Source organism: Priapulus caudatus, unplaced genomic scaffold (genome assembly GCF_000485595.1).
Source record: "Priapulus caudatus unplaced genomic scaffold, Priapulus_caudatus-5.0.1 Scaffold17, whole genome shotgun sequence".
NCBI lineage: Eukaryota > Metazoa > Priapulida > Priapulimorpha > Priapulimorphida > Priapulidae > Priapulus > Priapulus caudatus.
The window spans coordinates 1,604,471-1,606,332 of NW_014577078.1; the positions used below are offsets into that span (position 1 = coordinate 1,604,471).

The 1,862-nt window shown below is 39.6% G+C and overlaps 1 protein-coding gene across 1 annotated transcript in view; it reads right to left on the minus strand.

Moving 5' to 3' along the window:
- The window catches only part of LOC106810540 (prolyl endopeptidase FAP-like), a 50,740-nt gene that overhangs the window by 20,354 nt on the left and 28,524 nt on the right, over window positions 1-1,862 (minus strand). The window contains exons 4-5 of the mRNA XM_014813923.1: window positions 1,301-1,396; window positions 574-668 (exon numbers count right to left, since the gene is read on the minus strand). Coding sequence (XP_014669409.1) covers window positions 574-668; window positions 1,301-1,396 — 191 coding nt within the window. The remainder of the gene's footprint in view (window positions 1-573; window positions 669-1,300; window positions 1,397-1,862) is intronic.

Genomic DNA, 1,862 nt, shown 5'->3' on the forward strand with positions numbered 1-1,862 from the left:
TAGCATATAGCATAGCATAGCATAGGCCTACTCGTGGCAGTAATTAATATAAGCGATTGCCATGTCAGAAGCTGGCAAAGGGCAACAGCTGGAGTAATCAGCCCATCGCCGGGGGTGACCGTGCGTAACTCAAACATGACAATAAAAGTCTACCGTTCTCCCTACACACACACGCACGCACGCACGCACGCACGCACGCACGCACGCACGCACGCACGCACGCACGCACGCACGCACGCACGCACACACACACATGTGCACTTTTATTTATATATTTTCTTATTTATTTATTTATTGGAGTGCGGCTAGCGCGAACATCAACTCTTCAGATGATGCCTCGTCACTACAATAACTATAGCAAACGTTTTTCGGTGGCTTTGCGATATATCAGTGTGACCACTTGGTTTTCAGTGAGCGTAAGGAATTGTAGAAAATCCATCAGCGGCTTGAAATATTCACCATCTTTAAAATAGTCCTAGTCTACAAACCGTCCGCCTGTGGAAAAATACACGTGAATAAATCCTTAATGATGTATATATTCATTCCAAGTCATTCGCCGTCCGTGTAACTTACAAACGTGCTGTTGTCCATCAGAGTACGATACTTATTCAGCCGTGCGTTGTGCACAATGAGCGCCCCATCTTCATCCCTGTAGACAAACTCATCATCTGGAAAACGGATGTAATTCCATGCATTCCGCGACCATAGGTACGGCAGCACTATAATTGTTAAACTAACGTGGTGGCAGTTCACACGCTTAATAGAGCGCGCTCACACGCACGCACGGACACGCAATCACGCACGGGCGCGCACACGCATACATTGCACACACGCGCACGTACACAGTACGCGCACGCACACGCACGCGCACAAATCTCTCTTCCTCTCGCTCTCGCTCTCCCTCACTCTAAGCCGCCCGAGTTGTTAACGTATCACATATATTCACGAGTCCATAATAGAAAATGTTTCTATTATGGACTCTTGATATATTATAGCTGAGTTATGTTATATATATATATATGTGCTGTATTAGCATTTGTCGTCAGGGTGTGATCTAGAGAAAATCATTTTTTAATCTCAAATTTCATTTATTGTGATAAAAATCCCCAATGAAGAAAAGCATTCATCGCTAAAATTATAATGTTATTCTCTATACTGAGTATTTCACAAATATAATTTGCAAAATTGAGCGATATACCCCACCATTCGACAGTAATGGAATAGGCACGAGTGAAAGGGCATAAGCAAGATAGGGGAGGCGAGAGGAAGATACAGAAGAAAATATATAGCGATATCTTACCTGTAATCCATGTTGTTGAATACTTAGTTGTGCTGAACTCGTCCGTGAAAATTTGATCGAAGGTCAATCGGTCTCCTTGCGGCCCCTCTATTTCTTCTGTCGAGAAAATACATTTTTCAAGTGAAGACAATAGATTTTAGAATTTGCGTAATGCAGGTTTATCCTTCCCTATTTTTTAACCTTAGTACAGTACAGTGTACAGTACCATGCAATTGGTGATGTAATAAGATAACAGATAATGTGAAAGTATTTTATGTTTAATATATATAGTCACTCGTTCGGTCAGTTAGTTATAGTTAGCACCCGTTTGTGTTGGTCCTGTGTTCTAAATCCATGGCAGCATCCAAAGAGCCCAATATAAATATACATATACATATACATATACATATACATATACATATACATATACATATACATATACATATACATATACATATACATATACATATACATATACATATACATATACATATACATATACATATACATATACATATACATACACTAGATCCATATACTATATACATATACATATACTTGATACATATACTATATACTATAA